This window comes from Myxine glutinosa, chromosome 3 (genome assembly GCF_964187855.1).
Source record: "Myxine glutinosa chromosome 3, kmMyxGlut1.1, whole genome shotgun sequence".
In the NCBI taxonomy this organism is placed as follows: Eukaryota; Metazoa; Chordata; class Myxini; order Myxiniformes; family Myxinidae; genus Myxine; species Myxine glutinosa.
Window position 1 is genome coordinate 5,587,944 of NC_136263.1, and position 23,907 is coordinate 5,611,850.

At 41.2% G+C, this 23,907-nt stretch overlaps 2 protein-coding genes across 4 annotated transcripts in view; one reads left to right on the forward strand and one right to left on the reverse strand.

The window, feature by feature from the left end:
- The window catches only part of LOC144891269 (uncharacterized), a 236,579-nt gene extending 222,537 nt beyond the window's left edge, over positions 1 to 14,042 (reverse strand). Inside the window, exons 1-2 of the mRNA XM_078773709.1 lie at positions 13,992 to 14,042; positions 13,854 to 13,910 (exon numbers count right to left, since the gene is read on the reverse strand). The gene's annotated coding sequence lies outside the window, so the exon portion shown is untranslated. The remainder of the gene's footprint in view (positions 1 to 13,853; positions 13,911 to 13,991) is intronic.
- NRBF2 (nuclear receptor binding factor 2) overlaps positions 14,036 to 23,907 on the forward strand; it is a 30,819-nt gene continuing 20,947 nt past the window's right edge. The window contains exons 1-2 of one of the 3 annotated variants that reach the window (XM_078773708.1): positions 14,036 to 14,113; positions 14,281 to 14,414. In XM_078773708.1, coding sequence (XP_078629834.1) covers positions 14,394 to 14,414 — 21 coding nt within the window. In that variant the 5' untranslated portion in view covers positions 14,036 to 14,113; positions 14,281 to 14,393. Of the gene's footprint in view, positions 14,114 to 14,133; positions 14,415 to 23,907 lie in introns of those variants that run through there. The other 2 variants (XM_068111383.2, XM_068111384.2) reach the window with 2 other exon arrangements.

Consider the following 23,907-nt stretch of genomic DNA (forward strand, 5'->3'; position numbering starts at 1 on the left):
TGTAAGGAGTGGGTAGGGTGGGAGGAGGGAGGGACAATTTGAACATGTAATCATTACATCGTCCCTAAGCAGGATGAAATAACAGGAAATCAAGAAAAATCAAGAAAAAGCAGCGTGCCAGGACATCCAAGGGTCCTGGTCGCAAAGGTTGATAAAGTGAGCACCTGAGTAACGGACGCCAATCGGATAAGAGTGGAGAAAGTTGCTGAGTAAAACTCCATTCGCTACTGTGGGGTTTGTTGAAATGTTTTTTTGTGTTTTTTATGCTTCCGCCGACAAAGTCGCCGTCCGTCCGTCCGAGCTAAACCTCGTTTTTCTCAGCAACCACATGTCGGATTAAGACGAAACTTTCAGGGTAGGACTGACACCCATGCAGAATGTTTTTATGATAATTTTGACATCATAGGTCACGTGATATGGCATCCATCTTGGATTAAAGGCAAATAATTAAAATTTTCTTTCTCGGAAACCGCTGAATGGAAAAATTTGAAACTTGGCACATTGTCAAGCACTCCCAATGGGGAACAAAAACATGATAATGATGACATCATAGGTGAAGTGGTGTACCAGCCAAAAATATTTTAATCGAATTCCTCATCCTAAAAATCTGAAATTGCATGCACATGATATATGACACATTTGTATTGAAATATTAAATGTATGACATCATAGGTCACATGGTTTGGCAGCCATATTGGATTAAGGGGAAATATTAAATAATTATATCTCTGAAACATCTCACGCTATCGATGCGAAATTTTACAAATATAATTTCACAGCACTGTTGCATATCGTTTGAAAATGATAATGTCATATGTCACGTGGTTTGGCAGCCATCTTGCATCGAAAAACGAACCTTATCCAATCAACACGAAACTTCACAAACGTGATCCCGTGCCCATACATATGCACAATGATGGCATCTACCCGTTGTCGGACTATGCGGAGGCATATTGGCGACATAGTCACGTTGTTCTAGTTTTTCATGTTCTTTTTTTCTAAAAGTGTAAATTTGGTAAGAACTATCATCATCACATGACCTGGATTATTGTCTAATCGGAACAGAATTAAGGTAATTTGACCTAGAAATTATTCGTTCGTATGCAGCACAAGACTGCGGGGTAGCATCATTAGCTTCGGGCACGGTTGTGCCGCTGATGCGGTGTCCCCTGTATGTTGAAGCAGTAATTTCTACTTAGTTTGGGGTGCCCGCGATGGCTCGCCTACTCTTCCTGAAGGACACCAGTAATCCTTATCGTCCACCAACGAATACCGACAGACGGTACGCGCAGTTTACGTCCATCCGAGGGAGGCACACACATATTGATGACCCACCCTGTTTGTGAAAAAAAAAAAAACCGCAAGTGATGCAAGATTCTGAACGATTTTTTTTTTTAGTAATTGATTTATTAGTTATTGATAAATTAGAAACAATTATTAGTGATTGATTTTATAGCAATAAACAAAACCGATTGTAGTTCTTAGTTGGCCATAAATGACATGATTTCAAGGTTTGCCTGCGATGGACAAAACACAATACTTCATGTCACGTCAAAAGTTTGGCTTGTTTCGCCCCCACGACAATGGCATTTCAACAACGGTTAGTCATTGTCGCCAAATTATTCTAATTAAATGTCCATGCAAAGCGTTGAGGAAAAAAGAAAAAATACTAAATTCCCCTATCCTGAGAATTCCACAATAGCGATAACAAGGGGACCAACGGGGTGAATTTGTCACGAAGCAATTATAAAGCGGATAAATTCTTCCTCTTGTCACTGGCCAGGGTTGCCCATTTAAATCATCCCACGCCTCCCCAACATGGCTCGGCTCAAAGCGAGCGAGAGTTACCGGAGCTGCACCCTCCATATGAGGGCAGCACGGAATTCCGCGTGGGAAAAAATCCTGCGTGGTGGTATTGTGAGACTTGGCAGGTGCAGGGCAACCCCTCGCCCACCATGTACAAATGGAAAATAATAAAATAATATGCAGGATGGTCCACATGTCTTGTGACCCCTTTTCATTCTTCAAAAGTTAATATTTTTGGATACCAATGCATGTAATGTAATGTAAGGAATGTAAAATTGGCATATATAAACTTATTAAGTATCAATATTGTTACACTTCTGCAAATGAAAGAGAAAAGGAAAGAATGTTATGGGTAACAAGACGTCTGGACCACACTGTGGTGAATATGTATATGTATACACACACAGACACACACACACAGGCACACACATCTCGTTTTTTCATTTCTGTTCTGTACAATTCTATCTCTGTCTTACACACACACACACACACACACACACACACACACACACACACACACACACACACACACACACACACACACACACACACACACACACACACACACACACACACACACACACACACACACACACACACACACACACACTGTACTGTGCAACAGTTTGGGTTATTCCAATAATATTCATACCTCAAGATAAATTCATCAAATTATCAGTAATAAAACTCATGTGTTTATTATTCTAAATAACAACCTTTATAAATGCATGTGAAACTAGAACGCCACTCAGTGGAGCGCATACTCCCGCCGTGGGTTTAGTTGGAATAATACGTTTTGTTTAACATCCCCTCTCCCCAAAACAATAAATGAAAAAGAAAGTAAGCCCTAACTGTCAGAGAATTTACTTTGATATATCTCGGAATTAGAGGAGAAAAACATCATTTAAGAATAAGAATAAAAGCTTTAATGCAGTAAAACAGAAAAAATCTTTCCCAAAAAAATTTCCCAAAAAAATTCCTGGATCCGGAATAATATCCTGAGCTTCACCAAAAACTAATCAATTCTTCCTTATCCCAAGGGCAATCATCCCACCAACTTTCATCCAAATCCGTTCAGAACTTTTCCAGATATCTTGTTCACAATCACACGAACACACACACACACGGACACGAGTGAATGCATTACTCCCTGGCGGGAGTAACAAACTACTAAAGTAAATAACAAGAACAGTGTAATTTTATAGTTTCAGTCAATACTTTGTGTGTCTGCCCTTTGCCCTCTTGAGTGCCATCACTATTTTGCCCATGATTCCTGCATAACACTGAAGCACTTACAGGAATATTGCTCCAAATATTGTGTGTAAACTCGCAGTACATTCCACATTTCTGTAAGGTTAGATGGGTTACTCTTCTTCTCTGTTGCCCAGTAATTCCCATATGACCTCGATTGGACGCATGTCCGGACTCTGGGTTGGCTATTCTAACACTTGCAGCACACCAGATGTAACCTTGTTCTCCAAATAATGTTTTACTATATTGGAAGGGTGTCTCTGATCCTTATCTTCTTGGAAAATGAATCCTCTTCCGATGAAACGATTTCCACTAGGAACTGTAGTATCTGCTTGCACGTCTCTTTCGTTAATGTCCCATTGATTTTAACAACTTTTTCGACACAAAAACTGAGATACACACTCAGACGGTCACAGAGCCTCCCCCGTGTTTAACAGTAGACTGCAAACATTGCATGTCGTAACGTTCTCCGGGTCTTCAAGGTATGAACTCTGGGTCTTCGAAGACCCAAAACGTTCAAACGTTGATTCATCAGACCGGAGTACCTGATTCCATTGTTCAGTCGCCCATTCTTGGACTTACCATGAACATTTCAGTCTTTTCACCTTATTCTCTGGTCTCAGATTATGTGGTCTCAGCAATGGATTATTTGCTGCACCTTCGTTAATGGAGAACTGCTGCGGTCAACATTCTGCGCACAATGCGGGATGAGATGTTATTGTTCCGGCCTGCTCTCATTTCCCGTCAGCGGCCGACTTGAATTTCTTCTATCACTAAGCTCAGCACCCTCAAGGGATGGTCCTTCCTTGGGAAGGGTCTTCTGGGACTTTGTAGCAGTTTCTTGTCTTGTACCGAGACAGTTTCTTTTGGGCGTTGTAAAGTGCTCCATGCACCATTGGAGGAGATCTTCAGCTTTCCTGATATTTTATTCACTAGTGGGGTCACCCGTGGGAATCCCACGGGCATGGAGGTGTATCGTTGTGATCGGTGCAGCCGTTTATGCGATACCAGGACAATAAAGTTAGGTACGAGTCCAAACCTGAAAATGCTGAAGACCAAAGCTGAAATTGGAAAAACAATACAGCCTATTTTACTCCAGGGGGTCCCAGGATTTCCCACCCAAAATTTCGTTGCGATCGGTTCAGCTGTTTTTGCGGTACCTGGGAACGGACGGGCGGACATTTGGTGAATTATAGTAAGATAGTGTGCTCTTCTTCTCCCAAAGTTTGGATCTTCACACGATGTTCTGTTGAAAGTTTCCAGGCGATGCAAAGTATACCTCACATAATTTAACACCATTGGAGGAAATCTTATTGAGATGTCCATAACTTATTGAGATATCGTGCTCGCAGACAAACAGACAGACAGGGGCGAATACATAACTTCCGTCTATTTGCGGTGGTATAGGGAAATATACCAAATCAATATGAAATCAAATACAGAATCTTCCTGATGCAGAAGCCCATTGACGTTTGTGAAAAGGGGATTCCACTAATCCAATCACACGTTGCTAAAATTCCAGTTGAATTTTGATAATTGAGGAGTGAGCGGTTCAGTGTTGGAGTGGGAACAGCCTTGTTGCACAATCCTTGCTGATGTGAGTTTGATTCCCATTGCTCCCAGTGGAAAACTTCCATACTTGTCCAGGATAAATATAATTCGAGCCTTATTATTCTATTCACAACTTGTTATAAACACCACACACTGTCCTAGGACTTATGGGACTCCACCACACCATCACCACCAATGATAATTGGACGTCTCCGGTCATAATATATTTTTATATGTGAAAGAGAGCATGGAAAGATTGGGAACTCAAAAATAAGGGAAAGGGGAGTTGTCTTCTTCGATCCTAAACATGACAAGAGTATTCTCTCAAGAACCGACCATTGTGAGCAAGTTGTGAAAAGTCACCTGTACCTTTTTACATTTGATAAGTAGTAGATTACAATGTTGAATGGATCCCTAACTGATGCACTCCATTTTGAATGAGATACTGGGTCTTGTAAAAAGTTAATTTTTATATTGGACAAGAACTGGACAGATCTATTCTTAGCCTTATATTACTCAGCATTGTGTTCAATGACGAGAAACCTGTATTTCGTTTTCACGACCCTTGTCTTTCATCTAGAGCACAAGGTTACAGTTCTCAATCATCCATCATGTACACCTACCATGTGACATTGTGGTTTTATTTTTTCCTCGATTCCTTAGCCTTAAAAAGATCCACCATGCAATGGGACCCATGTATTTCTTACTCTGGAGTGAGGGGTGTTCCATTGGGAAAATAAAGGAATGGGGTTGGATAACAAAAAGAAAAAGGAAGGTAGGGGAGTCTGCGAAGAGTGGCCGAGGGAAGATAAAGTAAGTTGAGAAGGAGATAGTATCATGAGAAGAGAGGGAAACAGTATGTATTGGACAGACAAAGAGGGTGAGGGGGGAGAAGGGATAGAAAATCAGCAAATTCTCCAACAAATAAAAAGATGTCCCCTATATCATTTTACATTTCCTGGCAGACGGGTTCTCCGGCCTAGCACCAATGTGTATGCCGTCCACCTCTGGCCGAGCACCAATTGGTCCTTGTGGTGGACGGCATCCACATTGGTCTTTCATGTGGATGGCATGCACATTGGTCCTTCTAGTGGATGGCATACACATTGGTCTGACGCCTTGCCCTGCATGCAAAAACACCATTTTGACAATTTATAACTCGGTCGGGATTCCAACCCTAGCTAGACCGCTTAAGTGCGAGTACAGTACACACATCTCTGACCTCCTACCAACCCATACCACCCCTTATAACCACCGGTAAGTAATAGGGAAATCATCTGATCGTACCATTTCCAATCTTTCACTTGTTTTCACATTGACTGTTATAGTTATGCAGCAGTAGACGTAACATCAAACCTTGCTGTTACACGTTTCACAAGTGTCTGTGCGATTATCAGCCCAATGGTGTCCTCTTGTGGCTCTCCAACGAGGTTACAGTGGAGTGGTGAATGTGTGGGTGCAGATTCCTCCAGGTAATCACAATGACAACCTTGATCATATTGACAGGCTGTACAATAGCTTCAGGTCATACCATTGCTCCCTCCTTCATCAAACTGTTAGTCACCTGTCTACTTGAATACTAAACCCAAATTGACTCATCACAAGAAGGTGACGTTGTGAAAATACATCTTTTGAAAAAGTGAAGAAAATGATGTAAAAGTGTACGCTTACCATTCGCAAGAAGAAAAAAAACCTTTAAGTTTACTGGAAATTGAAATATCAATAATTTAAACATTTATAAAATATTTTGTATATTATTATTTATAAAAGACATTAAATTAGAGAGTTTATAGAACACCTCGCCCCGCACAGTCTTCAGAAACTAGGGCATGGGCGGAGTCAATGAGCGGCAAATTTGATTGGTCATAAGGACGTAAAATGCTGAAATATTTTGTTCAAGTACTGCTAAATGGAAGGGTTTTGAAAATTGTCAAAAAGGCAATTAGTGTTCTTCAGTGTTCAATTGAAGTATATAATTGAAGTATATAAAGTATATAATTCATTTTGAAATAAAATAAAGGTTTTAAACATTGTAGAAACAGAAAATTGTAAGTTTACCGCCATTGCTGCAGCGTATTTTACACCACCTTATTTAACATGTTAAATCAGTTATTCGCGCCTGTTACTTGTGTCCTTTATGATGTCCTAAAAAACAGCAAGTTTCCTGTTTGGAGTGATTGTCATTTCTGTGTGATTGGCAGACAGGTAGACAGAGTAAACAAGAAAAATAAATCTTACTCCTTTTTGAGTGTGTCTGATCAGGACGGATTCAGAGCCAAAGTAAAATTATTCTGTTGTGAATTTTCTTTTTTCTATTGCTGTATTAAAATTATTCTGTTGTGAATTTTCTTTTTTCCTATAGCTCTGAAAATTATTCTGTTGTGAATTTTCCTTTTTCTATTGCTGTATTAAAATTATTCTGTTGTGAATTTTCTTTTTTCCTATAGCTCTGAAAATTATTCTGTTGTGAATTTTCCTTTTTCTATTGCTGTATTAAAATTATTCTGTTGTGAAGTTTCTTTTTTCCTATAGCTCTGAAAATTATTCTGTTGTGAATTTTCCTTTTTCTATTGCTGTATTAAAATTATTCTGTTGTGAATTTTCCTTTTTCTATTGCTGTATTAAAATTATTCTGTTGTGAATTTTCTTTTTTCCTATAGCTCTGAAAATTATTCTGTTGTGAATTTTCCTTTTTCTATTGCTGTATTAAAATTATTCTGTTGTGAAGTTTCTTTTTTCCTATAGCTCTGAAAATTATTCTGTTGTGAATTTTCCTTTTTCTATTGCTGTATTAAAATTATTCTGTTGTGAATTTTCTTTTTTTCTATCGCTCTATTAGAATTATTCTGTTGTGAATTTTCTTTTTTCTATCGCTCTATTAGAATTATTCTGTTGTGAATTTTCTTTTTTCTATTGCTGTATTAAAATTATTCTGTTGTGAATTTTCTTTTTTCTATTGCTGTATTAAAATTATTGTTCTGTGAATTTTCTTTTTTTCTATTGCTGTGTTAAAATTATTCTGTTGTGAATTTTCTTTTTTTCTATTGCTGTATTAAAATTATTCTGTTGTGAATTTTCTTTTTTCTATTGCTGTATTAAAATTATTCTGTAGTTAATTTTCTTTTTTCTATTGCTGTGTTAAAATTCTTCTGTTGTGAATTTTCTTTTTTCTATTGCTGTATTAAAATTATTGCACTGTGAATTTTCTTTTTTCTATTGCTGTATTAAAATTATTCTGTTGTGAATTTTCTTTTTTCTATTGCTGTATTAAAATTATTGCACTGTGAATTTTCTTTTTTCTATTGCTGTATTAAAATTATTCTGTTGTGAATTTTCTTTTTTCTATTGCTGTGTTAAAATTCTTCTGTTGTGAATTTTCTTTTTTCTATTGCTGTATTAAAATTATTGCACTGTGAATTTTCTTTTTTCTATTGCTGTATTAAAATTATTGCACTGTGAATTTTCTTTTTTCTATTGCTGTATTAAAATTATTGCACTGTGAATTTTCTTTTTTCTATTGCTGTATTAAAATTATTCTGTTGTGAATTTTCTTTTTTCTATTGCTGTATTAAAATTATTGTGCTGTGAATTTTCTTTTTTCTATTGCTGTATTAAAATTCTTCTGTTGTGAATTTTCTTTTTTTCTATCGCTCTATTAGAATTATTCTGTTGTGAATTTTCTTTTTTCTATTGCTGTATTAAAATTATTCTGTTGTGAATTTTCTTTTTTCTATTGCTGTATTAAAATTATTGCACTATGAATTTTCTTTTTTCTATTGCTGTATTAAAATTATTGCACTGTGAATTTTCTTTTTTCTATTGCTGTATTAAAATTATTCTGTTGTGAATTTTCTTTTTTCTATTGCTGTATTAAAATTATTATGTTGTGAATTTTCTTTTTTCTATTGCTGTATTAAAATTATTGTGCTGTGAATTTTCTTTTTTCTATTGCTGTATTAAAATTATTCTGTTGTGAATTTTCTTTTTTTCTATCGCTCTATTAGAATTATTCTGTTGTGAATTTTCTTTTTTCTATTGCTGTAATAAAATTATTCTGTTGTGAATTTTCTTTTTTCTATTGCTGTATTAAAATTATTCTGTAGTTAATTTTCTTTTTTCCATTGCTGTGTTAAAATTCTTCTGTTGTGAATTTTCTTTTTTCTATTGCTGTATTAAAATTATTCTGTTGTGAATTTTCTTTTTTCTATTGCTGTATTAAAATTATTGCGCTGTGAATTTTCTTTTTTCTATTGCTGTATTAAAATTATTCTGTTGTGAATTTTCTTTTTTCTATTGCTGTATTAAAATTATTGTGCTGTGAATTTTCTTTTTTATATTGCTGTATTAAAATTATTCTGTTGTGAATTTTCTTTTTTTCTATTGCTGTGTTAAAATTATTCTGTTGTGAATTTTCTTTTTTCTATTGCTGTGTTAAAATTCCACTGTTGTGAATTTTCTTTTTTCTATTGCTGTATTAAAATTCTTCTGTTGTGAATTTTCTTTTTTTCTATCGCTCTATTAGAATTATTCTGTTGTGAATTTTCTTTTTTCTATTGCTGTATTAAAATTATTCTGTTGTGAATTTTCTTTTTTCTATCGCTCTATTAGAATTATTCTGTAGTTAATTTTCTTTTTTCTATTGCTGTGTTAAAATTCTTCTGTTGTGAATTTTCTTTTTTCTATTGCTGTATTAAAATTATTCTGTTGTGAATTTTCTTTTTTTCTATCGCTCTATTAGAATTATTCTGTTGTGAATTTTCTTTTTTCTATTGCTGTATTAAAATTATTCTGTTGTGAATTTTCTTTTTTCTATCGCTCTATTAGAATTATTCTGTAGTTAATTTTCTTTTTTCTATTGCTGTGTTAAAATTATTCTGTTGTGAATTTTCTTTTTTCTATTGCTGTGTTAAAATTCTTCTGTTGTGAATTTTCTTTTTTCTATTGCTGTAATAAAATTATTCTGTTGTGAATTTTCTTTTTTCTATTGCTGTATTAAAATTATTCTGTAGTTAATTTTCTTTTTTCTATTGCTGTGTTAAAATTCTTCTGTTGTGAATTTTCTTTTTTCTATTGCTGTATTAAAATTATTGCGCTGTGAATTTTCTTTTTTCTATTGCTGTAATAAAATTATTCTGTTGTGAATTTTCTTTTTTCTATTGCTGTATTAAAATTATTCTGTAGTTAATTTTCGTTTTTCTATTGCTGTATTAAAATTATTCTGTTGTGAATTTTCTTTTTTCTATTGCTGTATTAAAATTATTGCGCTGTGAATTTTCTTTTTTCTATTGCTGTATTAAAATTATTGTGCTGTGAATTTTCTTTTTTCTATTGCTGTATTAAAATTATTCTGTTGTGAATTTTCTTTTTTTCTATTGCTGTGTTAAAATTATTCTGTTGTGAATTTTCTTTTTTCTATTGCTGTGTTAAAATTCCACTGTTGTGAATTTTCTTTTTTCTATTGCTGCATTAAAGTTATTCTGTTGTGAATTTTCTTTTTTCTATTGCTGTGTTAAAATTCTTCTGTTGTGAATTTTCTTTTTTCTATTGCTGCATTAAAGTTATTCTGTTGTGAATTTTCTTTTTTCTATTGCTGTATTAAAATTATTGCACTGTGAATTTTCTTTTTTCTATTGCTGTATTAAAATTATTCTTTTGTGAATTTTCTTTTTTCTATTGCTGTATTAAAATTATTCTGTTGTGAATTTTCTTTTTTCTATTGCTGTATTCAAATTATTCTGTTGTGAATTTTCTTTTTTTCTATTGCTCAGTGAATATTATTGTGCTGTGAATATTCTTTTTTCTATTGCTGTAATAAAATTATTCTATTGTGAATTTTCTTTTTTCTATTGCTGTATTAAAATTATTCTGTTGTGAATTTTCTTTTTTTCTATTGCTCAGTGAATATTATTGTGCTGTGAATATTCTTTTTTCTATTGCTGTAATAAAATTATTCTATTGTGAATTTTCTTTTTTCTATTGCTGTATTAAAATTATTGTGCTGTGAATTTTCTTTTTTCTATTGCTGTAATAAAATTATTCTGTTGTGAATTTTCTTTTTTCTATTGCTGCATTAAAGTTATTCTGTTGTGAATTTTCTTTTTTCTATTGCTGTATTAAAATTATTGCACTGTGAATTTTCTTTTTTCTATTGCTGTATTAAAATTATTCTTTTGTGAATTTTCTTTTTTCTATTGCTGTATTAAAATTATTCTGTTGTGAATTTTCTTTTTTCTATTGCTGTATTCAAATTATTCTGTTGTGAATTTTCTTTTTTTCTATTGCTCAGTGAATATTATTGTGCTGTGAATATTCTTTTTTCTATTGCTGTAATAAAATTATTCTATTGTGAATTTTCTTTTTTCTATTGCTGTATTAAAATTATTGTGCTGTGAATATTCTTTTTTCTATTGCTGTAATAAAATTATTCCATTGTGAATTTTCTTTTTTCTGAGAAAGTTTATTCTATTGTGAATTTTCTTTTTTCTATTGCTGTATTAAAATTATTGTGCTGTGAATTTTCTTTTTTCTATTGCTGTAATAAAATTATTCTTTTGTGAATTTTCTTTTTTCTATTGCTGTATTAAAATTATTGTGCTGTGAATTTTCTTTTTTCTATTGCTGTATTAAAATTATTCTATTGTGAATTTTCTTTTTTCTCTTGCTCTGTGAAAATTAGTCTGTTGTGAATTTTCTTTTTTATATTGCTGTATTTAAATTATTTTGTTGTAAATTTTCCTTTTTCTATTGCTGTATTAAAATTATTCTGTTGTGAATTTTCTTTTTCTACTGCCGCTGACAACTCATCCTGGGAATTCTCCCAAAGTAAATTGTTCTCTCATATCGAGATTTATCTCATCTCGTCTTCAGGTGTCATACACCCTTCCTCCCGTCCATGGTACACGGAATCTTGTGGTGAGGCAGTTGCCCTGAAACAACTTGCCTTTGCCTCCTGGAAGGCAAATCCAACGGAAGGCAATCTTATTTCCTTTCACAAAGCTCAGAACAAGTTTGTGTCTACCCTCAGGAGAGCCAGGAAACAATATCTCTCTACTCTCAAGACTGAACTCTCAAACCTGTCTCCCTCTTCCAAATCCTGGTGGTGTCTGTTCAAATCTGTTTCTGGTGTTTGTTCCCCCTCCACCCCCTCCCTTACCTCAAATGGCTCCACAGCTGACTCCTCACGTGAAAAAGCTCCATGCCTCAACTCTGTGTTTGCCTCAAAATCTTGTGTCCCAAACCCGTATCTCTCTGTACCCACCGTACCCAGTCATACCCAGCTGCTCCTGGATTCTGTGTCCTTCTCTCCTGACAAGATGGAGAAGTTTCTGTCAATCCTCGACTCTGATTCTGCAACTGTACCAGACGGCATCAGCCCACGGGTCCTAAAATCCTGCTCTGCCGCTCTTTCACCCTATCTCTCTGTTCTCTTCACCCTCTATTTTGCTCAAGGTCATCGGTCATCAGCTTGAAAATCAGCCAACATTTCCGGTTCACAAAAAAAGGTGCAAAAACAGATCCTTGCAACTACAGACCAATCAGCCTGCTCCAAATTATCAGAGAAGTCATGGAATCCATCATTGCTTCGGATATCAAATCTTTCCTCTTCTCCAATGGCTTGATCTCTGATCATCAATTTGGTTTCAGACCAGGTCGCTCTACTCTGGACATGCTGCTTCTGCTGTCTCAACAATGGATGGAGGTCCTCAATGCCAAACAGGAAATCAGAGACGTCTCCCTTGACATATCTCATGCCTTCAACACGTTCTGGCACCCCGCTCTGCTCACCAAACTCTCCTCCTATGGTATTCATGGAAATCTCCATGCATGGGTTGCGGACTTTCTCTCTGGTCGTAGTCAACATGTGGCCCTGAATAGCTTTCTCTCATTTCCCCATCCTGTTCAGACTGAAGTTCCCCAAGGCAATGTTCTGGGCCCTATGATTTTTCTGGTCTTCACCAATGATCTCTCTGTCTCTCTGGAAAATACTCTCTATCTCTTTGCTGATGACAACACTCTCTGCCGCTCCATTCCTCATCCCTCAGATCGGCAGTCTGCAACCTCCTCACTCTCTGCAGACCTGGACAAAATCACAGACTGGTCAAACAAGTGGAACATGTCTTTCAATCCTGACAAATGTCACACTCTTACCATTTCTCTCCGAAAAGACCGACTGGACAACCCGCCCACCTACTTTCTGCACAATCCTCTTCAAGAAGTTCTGTCACTCAAGCTTTTGTGTCTCACTATCTGCCATTAACTTTCCTGGAAAAACCACATTTCCAAGCTGGCCTTCAAAGCCAGTCGCCAAATGGGCATCCACCATCGTGCGAAGTCCTTCCTTGACACACCTGTGCTCCTCACCACATACAGGGCTTTCATCCACAACCCAATGGAATACTGTTCCCCCCTCTGGGCCGGTGCTCCTGCCTCACACCTAGCTCGTCTTCACGCAGTTGAAACCAAAGCTTTGAGAATCATTGGAATCTCCTGCGATGAAGCCAACTCCGAGGGCCTTTCACTCATTCACCGCAGGCAGGTTGGTGGACTTTCTGTCTTCTACTGACTCCTATCCAGCCTAGCTGCCAAAGCTCTCTCTGTGCTCTGTCCCCCCAAGTATTCCTGCAGGACGCACAAGATCTGCCAGCAACCCTCTTCTGGTGAAACTGCCAAAATCACAGACTCTTTGCTCACCTTCACTCTTTCATTCCTCTTTTCTCCCACCTCTGGAACAAACTCCCTCACTCTCTTCAATCCCACTCCACCCTCCAGGTCTTTAAAACAGCTGTTCACCACCATCTCTTATCTTCCCCCATCCAAAACCTTGATCTTTTCTATCCCTGTTAATTCACCCCAGACACACTTTTTTGAAATACCAACTTCTTTCTTGAAAGTCTGAGCAGTGTCCACGTGTTTTATACCTCTCCCACCCGCCTCCCCACCCCCTTGCCACGCCCCCCCCAAGCCCTCTCCCTCCCACAGATCTCCCGATGTCCCTGTTCTCAAATGTTGCACTTGTGTGCTTCTTCCTCTCTCCCCATCTTGTCTCCCGCTCCCTTTATTGTACGTTTTCTGTGTCCGTTTGTTTTTTTGTGATTAATGTTCGCTTTTACACGAGCCTCGATCTTGAATACAAAAAAAAATGGCGGTCACGTATCTCAGCAAAATCGCGTGTCTGTGACGTCATCACGCCGACTCCTCGAATGAGTTGTGACGAAAATGAAACTTCAATACCAGCACGTGATTACCTCTCGTCTTCCGCTTTTCAAAGCACACCGTGTACATCTGAATCCGACGTGTGAACACTGAAGGAAAAAGAAAACAAAATGATTATTATCTATTAATTAGTAACCGATTACCTGCAAACCTGCACAGCGATAACTCACCGACACGGCAGTTTATAACACGTGACCTGACGTTACGCTGACTCGACGTCCAATCAGCAGAGAAGAAGCGATGACGCAATTGGAGATGCATCGTGTCGGGTTCGAGTAAAGCCGGAAATACCGTGAGATAAACCCTACAATACAGAGCTTACGAGTACAAACGATGAATTGAACATAAATTATTAAAATAAAAAAGGATTCCTTAGTCAGTGGGTGGACGCTGGATTGTAAATACTACGCTGGATTGGAATAATGTTATGCGTGCTGACGTCATCACGGTGCGGACCAGGCCTTGCCATCACAGGGTGTTTGGCAGATTACGAACCGGCTGAAGGATCAAGACATGCTTCATAATCTAGTGAATGTAGAGGTAGTGGATTCCACTCGATAACGAGACCGGCCATGGACAGCCCGCTTAATTTGGTAAGTGTTACGGTATGTCATGGACAGCCCGCTTAATTTGGTGAGTGTTACGGTATGTCATGGACAGCCCGCTTAATTTGGTTAGAGTCACTATGCCATGGACAGCCCGCTTAATTTTGTGAGTGTCACTGTATGCCGTGGACAGCCCGCTTAATTTTGTGAGTGTCACTGTATCCCGCGGACAGCCCGCTTAATTTTGTGAGTGGTACTGTATGCCATGGACAGCCCGCTTAATTTGGTGAGTGGTACTGTATGCCATGAACAGCCCGCTTAATTTGGTGAGTGTCACTGTATGCCGCGGATAGCCCGCTTATTTTGGTGAGTGTCACTATCCCGCGGACAGCCCGCTTAATTTTGTGAGTGGTACTGTATGCCATGGACAGCCCGCTTAATTTGGTGAGTGTCACTGTATCCCGCGGACAGCCCGCTTAATTTGGTGAGTGTCACTGTATGCATTGGACAGCCCGCTTAATTTGGTGAGTGTCACTGTATGCCATGGACAGCCCGCTTAATTTGGTGAGTGTCACTGTATGCCATGGACAGCCCGCTTAATTTGGTGAGTGTCACTGTATGCCTTGGAAAGCCCGCTTAATTTGGTGAGTGTCACTGTATGCCATGGACAGCCCGCTTAATTTGGTGAGCGTCACGGTATGTCATGGACAGCCCGCTTAATTTGGTTAGAGTCACTATGCCATGGACAGCCCGCTTAATTTTGTGAGTGTCACTGTATGCCGTGGACAGCCCGCTTAATTTTGTGAGTGTCACTGTATGCCGTGGACAGCCCGCTTAAATTTGTGAGTGTCACTGTATGCCATGGACAGCCCGCTCAATTTTGTGAGTGTCACTGTATGCCATGGACAGCCCGCTTAATTTGGTGAGTGTCACTGTAGTGTATGCCGTGGACAGCCCGCTCAATTTGGTGAGTGTCACTGTATGCCATAAACAGCCCGCTTAATTTGGTGAGTGTCACTGTATGCCTTGGAAAGCCCGCTTAATTTGGTGAGTGTCACTGTATGCCATGGACAGCCCGCTTAATTTGGTGAGCGTCACGGTATGTCATGGACAGCCCGCTTAATTTGGTTAGAGTCACTATGCCATGGACAGCCCGCTTAATTTTGTGAGTGTCACTGTATGCCGTGGACAGCCCGCTTAATTTTGTGAGTGTCACTGTATGCCGTGGACAGCTCGCTTAAATTTGTGAGTGTCACTGTATGCCATGGACAGCCCGCTCAATTTTGTGAGTGGTACTGTATGCCATGGACAGCCCGCTCAATTTGGTGAGTGTCACTGTATGCCATGGACAGCCCGCTCAATTTGGTGAGTGTCACTGTATGCCATGGACAGCCCGCTCAATTTGGTGAGTGTCACTGTATGCCATGGACAGCCCGCTTAATTTGGTGAGTGGTACTGTATGCCATGGACAGCCCGCTCAATTTGGTGAGTGTCACTGTATGCCATGGACAGCCCGCTTAATTTTGTGAGTGTCACTGTATGCCATGGACAGCCCGCTCAATTTGGTGAGTGTCACTGTATGCCATGGACAGCCCGCTTAATTTGGTGAGTGTCACTGTATCCCACGGACAGCCCGCTTAATTTTGTGAGTGGTACTGTATGCCATGGACAGCCCGCTTAATTTGGTGAGTGGTACTGTATGCCATGAACAGCCCGCTTAATTTGGTGAGTGTCACTGTATGCCGCGGACAGCCCGCTTAATTTTGTGAGTGGTACTGTATGCTGTGGACAGCCCGCTCAATTTGGTGAGTGTCACTGTTTGCCGCGGACAGCCCGCTTAATTTTGTGAGTGTCACTGTATGCCGTGGACAGCCCGCTTAATTTGGTTAGTGTCACTGTATGCCGCGGACAGCCCGCTTAATTTGGTGAGTGTCACTGTATGCCGTGGACAGCCCGCTTAATTTGGTGAGTGTCACTGTATGCCGCGGACAGCCCGCTTAATTTTGTGAGTGTCACTGTATGCCGTGGACAGCCCGCTTAATTTTGTGAGTCACTGTATGCCGCGGAGAGCCCGCTTATTTTGTGAGTGTCACTGTATGCCGTGGACAGCCCGCTTAATTTTGTGAGTGTCACTGTATGCCATGGACAGCCCGCTCAATTTGGTGAGTGTCACTGTATGCCATGGACAGTCCGCTTAATTGGGTGAGTGTCACTGTATGCCTTGGAAAGCCCGATTAATTTGGTGAGTGTCACTGTATGCCACGGACAGCCCGCTTAATTTTGTGAGTGTCACTGTATGCCGCGGACAGCCCGCTTAATTTTGTGAGTGTCACTGTATGCCGCGGACAGCCCGCTTAATTTTGTGAGTGTCACTGTATGCCGCGGACAGCCCGCTTAATTTTGTGAGTGTCACTGTATGCCGTGGACAGCCTGTTTAATTTGGTGAGTGGTACTATATGCCGTGGACAGCGGCTTAATTTGGTTAGTTGTACTGTATTCCTTGGACAGCCCGCATAATTTGGTGAGTGTCACTGTATGTCATGGACAGCCTGCTTAATTTGGGTGAGTGTTACTGTATATCACAGACAGCCCGCTTAATTTGGTGAGTGGTACTGTGTGCCTTGGAAAGCCAGCTTAATTTGGTGAGTGTTATTGTATGTCATTGACACAACAACAACAGGCATTTTAAGGCCATTTTCCCTGCTAGAGCGGGGGTTAGCCTTGCGGTCCCCATGACAATCTTCTCCATTTTGCCCTATTTTCTGCATCTCTCCTTGTTAACCCCCTTGCCCACATTTCTTCTTCCACCATCTTTAGCCAAGTCTTTCTCGGTCTTCCCCGTCCTCTACTTCCTTCTACATTCATTTCCATCACTCTTCTCAACCAGTCACTTTCATCCTTCCTCAACACATGACCAAACCATCTCAACCTGTTCCTCTTCACAGCATCAATCACAGGCAATATTCCCATCATCTTTCGCAATTCATCATTTGTCTTCCTCTCTCTCAACGATACTCCGCACATCCATCGAACCATTCGCATTTCCACCCTTTCCAGCCTTCGTTGCTGCTCTACGTTCATTACCCATGTCTCGCTCCCATAAATCATAACACTTCTCACACATGCAGCATACACCTTTCCCTTCAGCTTCAGCGACACTCTCCTCCTCATCAGCACGCCACTCAGTTCCCGAAACTTCTTCCATGCACATCTCACTCGAGCAACCGTTGCCGAGTCTGATCCACCTTCTCCATTCAGCATGTCTTCGAGGTAGCAAAATGTTTTCACACCTTCCAGCTTCACGCCGTCTCCAAGATCCAACTCAACATTTCCTCCATCTGCAGCTCCCTCTGTGCACACCTTACATTTGAATGTAGCTGCCACACTGGTAAATTACCCTCTCAGACCACTACATTTTTGATGAACCCACTCAGCGCACATTGTACATTGAATGGAGTTTACTCCGACACCCTTCCTGCACACAGTACATGGCCACTTCCCAGTTCTTTCCACCTCACCACATGCTTTACCACTTGCCATCACCTTCGTCTTTCCGATATTCACCTTCAGACCTTTTGTCTCCATACATTCCTTCCACTTCTTCATCTTTTCCTTCAGTCCATCCATTCTTTCCGCAATCAACACCAGATCATCTGCATACAACAACTGCCACGGTAAACCCTCCTTTACGTTCTGAGCCAGCACCTCCATCACAGCTACAAATAGTAGTGGACTTAGTACCGACCCCTGATGCACGCCCACCCTTCACCTCAAACTCACCACTGTTCCCATCCTTAGTCCTTACAGCTGTGCGCGCTCTTTTGTACATTGCCATCACTATTCTGATCAAGCATTCCTCCACTCCTAACTTCCTCAATGCCCATGTCAATACTTTGTGTGGAACCCTATCGAATGCTTTCTCCAGATCAACAAACCCAAGAAACAACTTCCTCCTCTTCTCCATGTACTTCTCCTGCAACTGCCTCACAATGAAAAGCGCGTCTGTCGTTCCTCTTCCTGGCATAAATCCAAACTGCATTTCGTCGATCTTCACTTTCTTCCTTGTCCTCCTCTCCAACACCCTTTCCAATACCTTCAGTCCATGCTCCAATAACTTTATCGCTCGGTACGAGCCACACTCCAGAGGGTCACGTTTCCCCTTGTAAAGAGGGACGAGGGTACTCGGTTCCCAATCCACTGGAATGCGGCCTTCTTTCACCAACAGCCTGGTGTTGGTGTTGGGCTAGCGGCTCGGGTGCCAGCTTATGATCCGAGCATCCTGGGTTCGAATCCCGGTCGATCGCTGAATTAACGCCAGGGGGGTTGACTCAGCCTGTCATCCTTCCGAGGTCAGCAAATTGAGTACCAGTTCACTGGTAATTCCCTGCTTGTCGTAAAAAGGCGACAAAAAGGGTTGGCAGCAGGAAGGGCATCCGGCCGTAAAACATTGCTTCAAAAAGGGCACCAACAAAAACAACAACAACCACGGTGCCCAAAAAAGGCCAACCCCCGCTATGCGGGGAAAAATGGCCTCTAAAGGTGTTTTTTTTTTGTTCTTTTTTCTCACCACCAGATTACAGATCTCTGTCATTCTCTTCACACCCCAACTTCCTGCTGCCTTCAACATATCTCCCACAACTCCCGTCGGCCCTCCCACTTTTCTCCTCTTCATTGCTTTTATCGCTTCCTCAACTTCCTTCTCAGTTATATTCTCTGCCGGTCCTAAAACTGGGTTACTCTCCATGTTGCCATCCCATTCATTCTCTGTATTCAACAGCATTTCCATATATCTTTTCCATCTTCCTTTAATTCCATCTGGGTCAACAACGATTTGTCCCACTTCATCCTTCAAGCAACTCACCCCATCACATCACACCTCTTTTTCGCTATCTGCTTTGCAATCCTGAATATGCTCTCTGACCCTCTTCCGAATCCAAGCGTTCTTCGAACATTTTCCTACATGCCTCCTGCGCCTTTGCTACCTCTATCTTTGCAGCCTTCTTGGCTGCCTTATAACTTTCATGCTCTGCTGTTTCTGCTCCCGTACCCTTCGCCTTCTGCCACTCCTTGAACTTCTTCCTCTTCTCGTCAATCCTCTTTACAACTTCATCATCCCACCACCATGTTTCCGAGTGCCTCGGTGGTCCTTTTGTCCATCCACACCTCACCAACGGCTCCCAACAGACTCGCTTTCATTGACATCCAACCACTTTCAAGCTCAACCACATCATCCTCTGCCCTACTCAGCCTCTCTTTTAATGCCTCCCTTACTGTCACCTCGTTCAACCTCCACACCTTCATTCTCGGTTGGTACTTCACCCGCCGAGCTCTCCTCGCACCTTTCACCATTATGTCGCAGACAACAAGTGGTTCTGTGAAACAGCCTCCTCCCCCGGGGTCACCTTTGTGTCCCGGAGGTGCCCCCTATCTCGCCTACGCACCATCAGGTAGTCAACGGTTGTCGTCGACCCACCTGACGTGTATGTAACAAGTGTATTATCCACTTTCTGGAACTGAGTATTACAAATCAACAAATCAGCTCCATCAACAACAACAACAACAACATGCATTTTAAGGCCATTTTCCCTGCTAGAGCGGGGGTTAGCCTTGCGGTCCCCATGACAATCTTCTCCATTTTGCCCTATTTTCTGCATCTCTCCTTGTTAACCCCTTTGCCCACATTTCTTCTTCCACCATCTTTAGCCAAGTCTTTCTCGGTCTTCCCCGTCCTCTACTTCCTTCTACATTAATTTCCATCACTCTTCTCAACCAGTCACTTTCATCCTTCCTCAACACATGACCAAACCATCTCAACCTGTTCCTCTTCACAGCATCAATCACAGGCAATATTCCCATCATCTTTCGCAATTCATCATTTGTCTTCCTCTCTCTCAACGATACTCCGCACATCCATCGAACCATTCGCATTTCCACCCTTCGTTGCTGCTCTACGTTCATTACCCATGTCTCGCTCCCATAAATCATAACACTTCTCACACAGGCAGCATACACCCATGTCTCCTTCAGCTTCAGCGACACTCTCCTCCTCATCAGCACGCCACTCAGTTCCCGAAACTTCTTCCATGCACATCTCACTCGAGCAACCGTTGCCGAGTCTGATCCACCTTCTCCATTCAGCATGTCTCCGAGGTAGCAAAATGTTTTCACACCTTCCAGCTTCACGCCGTCTCCAAGATCCAACTCAACATTTCCTCCATCTGCAGCTCCCTCTGTGCACACCTTACATTTGAATGTAGCTGCCACACTGGTAAATGACCCTCTCAGACCACTACATTTTTGACGAACCCACTCAGCGCACATTGTACATTGAATGGAGTTCACTCCGACACCCTTCCTGCACACAGCGCATGGCCACTTCCCAGTTCTTTCCACCTCACCACATGCTTTACCACTTGCCATCACCTTCGTCTTTCCGATATTCACCTTCAGACCTTTTGTCTCCATACATTCCTTCCACTTGTTCATCTTTTCCTTCAGTCCATCCATACTTTCCGCAATCAACACCAGATCATCTGCATACAACAACTCCCACGGTAAACCCTCCTTTACGTTCTGAGCCAGCACCTCCATCACAGCTACAAATAGTAGTGGACTTAGTACCGACCCTGATGCACTTCCACCTTCACCTCAAACTCACCACTGTTCCCATCCTTCGTCCTTACAGCTGTGCGCGGTCTTTTGTACATTGCCATCACTACTCTGATCAACCATTCCTCCACTCCTAACTTCCTCAATGCCCATGTCAATACTTTGCATGGAACCCTATCGAATGCTTTCTCCAGATCAACAAACCCAAAAAACAACTTCTTCCTCTTCTCCATGTACTTCTCCTGCAACTGCCTCACAATGAAAAGTGCATCTGTCTTTCCTCTTCCTGGCATAAATCCAAACTGCATTTCGTCGATCTTCACTTTCTTCCTTATCCTCCTCTCCAACATCCTTTCCAATACCTTCATTCCATGCTCCAATAACTTTATCGCTCGGTACGAGCCACACTCTCGAGGGTCACCTTTCCCCTTGTATAGAGGGACGAGGGTACTCAGTTCCCAATTCACTGGAATGCGGCCTTCTTTCACCACCAGATTACAGATCTCTGTCATTCTCTTCACACCCCAACTTCCTGCTGCCTTCAGCATATCTCCCACAGCTCCCGTCGGCCCTCCCGCTTTTCCACTCTTCATTGCTTTTATCGCTTCCTCAACTTCCTTCTCAGTTATCTTCTCTGCCGGTCCTAAAACTGGGTTACTCTCTATGTTGCCATCCCATTCATTCTCTGTATTCAACAGCATTTCCATATATCTTTTCCATCTTCCTTTAATTCCATCTGGGTCGACAACGATTTGTCCCACTTCATCCTTCAAGCAACTCACCCCCATCACATCACACCTCTCTTTCGCTATGTGCTTTGCAATCCTGAATACTGCTTTCTGACCCTCTTCCGAATCCAAGCGTTCTCCGAACATTTTCCTACATGCCTCCTGCGCCTTTGCTACCTCTTTCTTTGCAGCCTTCCTGGCTGCCTTATAACTTTCATGCTCTGCTGTTTCTGCTCCCGTACCCTTCGCCTTCTGCCACTCCTTGAACTTCTGCCTCTTCTCGCCAATCCTCTTTCCAACTTCATCATCCCACCACCATGTTTCCGAGTGCCTCGGTGGTCCTTTTGTCCATCCACATACCTCACCAACGGCTCCCAACAGACTAGCTTTCATTGACATCCAACCACTTTCAAGCTCAACCACATCATCCTCTACCCTACTCAGCCTCTCTTTTAATGCCTCCCTTACTGTCACCTCTTTCAACCTCCACACCTTCATTCTTGGTTGGTACTTCACCCGCCGAGCTCTCCTCGCACCTTTCACCCTTATGTCGCAGACAACCAAGTGGTGCTGTGAAACAGCCTCCTTCCCCGGGATCACCTTTGTGTCCCGGAGGTGCCCCCTATCTCGCCTACGCACCATCAGGTAGTCAACGGTTGTCGTCGACCCACCTGACGTGTATGTAACAAGCTTATTATCCTCTTTCTGGAACTGAGTATTACAAATCAACAAATCAGCTCCATCAGCAAACTCCAAAATCCTTTCACCTTCTCCATTTCTCACACCATATCCGTAACCCCCATGAACTCCCTCAAAACCATCCATACTCCTTCCCACATGTCCATTTAGGTCTCCTCCTACCACAACAACTTCCTCATCTTTCACGTTTTCCATCAGCTTCTCTATCGCACACCAGAACTTGTCCTTCTCTTCATCGCTCCGACCAACCTGCGGAGCATATCCCGAGATGACGTTCACCAAGAGCTTTCCAATCATCATTTTCACCATCATCAACCTATCACTCACTCTAGTCACACTCACCACACTGTCTACAAACTCCTCAGAAAACAGGACACCAACACCATTCACGCCCTCCAGGCACCCTTGCCACATAAACCTGTATTTCTGTCCCTGCCTACCCTTCACCATTCTCACACCACTTCCCTTCCATCTCGTCTCTTGCACACAGCATATGTCCACTCTTCTTCTGACCAATACTTCTACCACTTCTCCTGATCTCCCTGTCATTGTCCCTACATTCCATGTCCCAAACCTCAGAAACCTATCCACTTCAGACTGTACCCTGCCCATATGTAGTTGTAATTGTCATGGTTCTCTTTTTGAGGCAATGTTTTTATGGCCGGATGCCCTTCCTGACGTCAACCCTCTTAGTCGTCTCTTACGACATGCAGGGATACGGTGTACCTATTCTAATCCAGGGTACGCACTGGGAAGCGTTTAAACCATCATCCATGAAACCATCATCATCCATATGGAAATTCTGGGGGTTGCGGGGGGTGGAGGGCGGCGTCAGCATCACGGCTGCGGTTTAAACATATTTAAATAATATTTAAACAAAACCATGCAAAATAATCTGGGAAAAGTCTCTAAGTGAGGACATGGATTTGAGAAAGAAGGAGCAGAGGTGGAAGAAAAACTAGATATAATAATAATAATAATAATTCATTTATTTTGTATAGCGCTTTTCCAGAAGCCCAAAGGCGCTTTGACAGAGTGGAAAACATAATGCATAACAATACATGAAAACAACAATTGCAAAAAGACAAGAATCAAGAAAACAAACAGCAGCGATATACGGCATATATATAAGACAAGAATCAAAAAGACAAGACAAGAATCAATAGGGAAATATTTAAAGCAAAAGGAGGGAGAAGGAGAAGAGATAGTCAGGGGTTAAATGCTGTGGGTTGAATGTTGAATGCAGCGTTGAACAGGTGGGTCTTTAGTGATGTTTTGAATGTGGTGAGTGAGGAGGAGTCTCTGATGGTGTGAGGTAGTGAGTTCCAGAGGGTGGGAGCAGCGATGGAGAAGGCCCTGTCCCCCCAGGATCTGAATTTGGTCCGGATGGAGGGGGTCAGGAGGTTGGTACCAGCAGAGCGGAGGTTGCGGGTGGGAGTGTGTCTGGAGAGGAGGTCAGCCAGGTAGGATGGGGCCAGGTTATGGAGGGCTTTGTATGTCAAGAG